Here is a 1,441-nt window from a genome sequence, read left to right on the forward strand (position 1 = left end):
CAGTCTCACGAACTATATACAATCTGAAGGCTAAAATCCGCAAGCAAAACTTGGGAAATAGATCAACGGTTAGTGCTTTATTTGAAGAGTTTGAGAAAGAGGGTTTTATATATGATATTTTACATAACTCAGTAGGGCATATAACCCATTTGTTCATTGCACATCCTTTGTCAGTTAAATTGTCAAAAGCTTTCTCTAATATCTTTGTGATGGATTGCACATACAAAACAAACAAATATAACATGCCTCTACTTGATATCATTGGGGTTTCATGTTTTAGTACATCTTTTTATTCTCGGTTTGTATTTCTAGAGAGAGAGGATGAAGATAGTTATATTTGGGCATTAAGTGTGTTTAAGAAGACTCTTGAAAACCATGAACCATCTGTGATTATGTCTGACAGAGAGTTAGCATTAATGAATGCCATAAATATGGTATTTCCGAACACAACAAACCTTTTGTGTATTTGGCATATTGAAAAGAATGTGTTGGCATATTGCAAAAAGCATTTTGCACATGGAGAAGAGTTTGATCTATTTATGTCCAATTGGAATAATGTAGCATATTCAACAACTATAACTATTTTTGAGCAAAATTGGGCCGAATTTGAGTTGTTTTATCAGACGAAGAAAGTTGCAATTGAGTACATAAAAAATACATGGTTGCCATGGAAGGAAAAATTTGTTAGTGCCTGGACAGAAAAATATTTGCATTTTGGTAATCGGTCGTCATCAAGGGCTGAAGGTGCTCATACCAAACTAAAACAATATCTACAAGTATCAACAGGTGGCTTTCAAGATGTTACAGAAAAGATTTGTCTTGCAATCAAACATGAATTCAACGAGATTAAAGTGCAACTAGCAAGTGAGAAAATCCAAGTTCTACGTAAGTGTGACGCACCTGCTTTTAGAGAGATTTTGTGTCGTGTATCTCATTTTGCATTAAAGGAGATATATACGCAATATGAAAAAATAAAAAATGGTAATATTTACAAAGCTTATTGTTTTACATTTGTTGCACAACATTAGTTTTTAAATTAACCTTTTAATAGATTTTGGTTTCTAGGTACAATGACTCCTTGCACCGGTCATTTTATGACAACAATGGGTCTTCCTTGTGCTCACAAGATAAAACACTTACAAGGAATGACAATTCCATTAGATCTCATTCATCCACATTAGAAGATTGATACATTACGACTGAATTTAGAAGATGATTCACATAATGATGACACTAAAGAATTTGACGAGTTGATCAATGAGTTGTCCTCAAGATACAAAATGTGGCCTCTAAGTAAGAAAGAATTTGCTACTTCTATGATTACTAAACTTTTGAGTGAATCCAATACGTTTTTTGAGCTTACGATTCGTCAACCAAAGGGTAGACCTCCAAAATCAAAAAAGAAAAGAGGAATGACTTCTACAACACGAGAACCTTCAAG

The 1,441-nt window shown here is 33.6% G+C and overlaps 1 protein-coding gene across 1 annotated transcript in view; it reads left to right on the forward strand.

Moving 5' to 3' along the window:
• Window positions 1–1,028, forward strand: part of LOC145049460 (protein FAR1-RELATED SEQUENCE 5-like) — a 1,533-nt gene extending 505 nt beyond the window's left edge. Inside the window, exon 1 of the mRNA XM_078997862.1 lies at window positions 1–1,028. This exon is cut by the window's left edge and continues 505 nt beyond it. Coding sequence (XP_078853988.1) covers window positions 1–1,028 — 1,028 coding nt within the window.
• Window positions 1,029–1,441: the final 413 nt, after the last annotated feature.

The sequence above is a fragment of the Lactuca serriola genome, chromosome 5 (genome assembly GCF_051521515.1).
Source record: "Lactuca serriola cultivar US96UC23 chromosome 5, Lser_US96UC23_V15, whole genome shotgun sequence".
Classification (NCBI taxonomy): domain Eukaryota; kingdom Viridiplantae; phylum Streptophyta; class Magnoliopsida; order Asterales; family Asteraceae; genus Lactuca; species Lactuca serriola.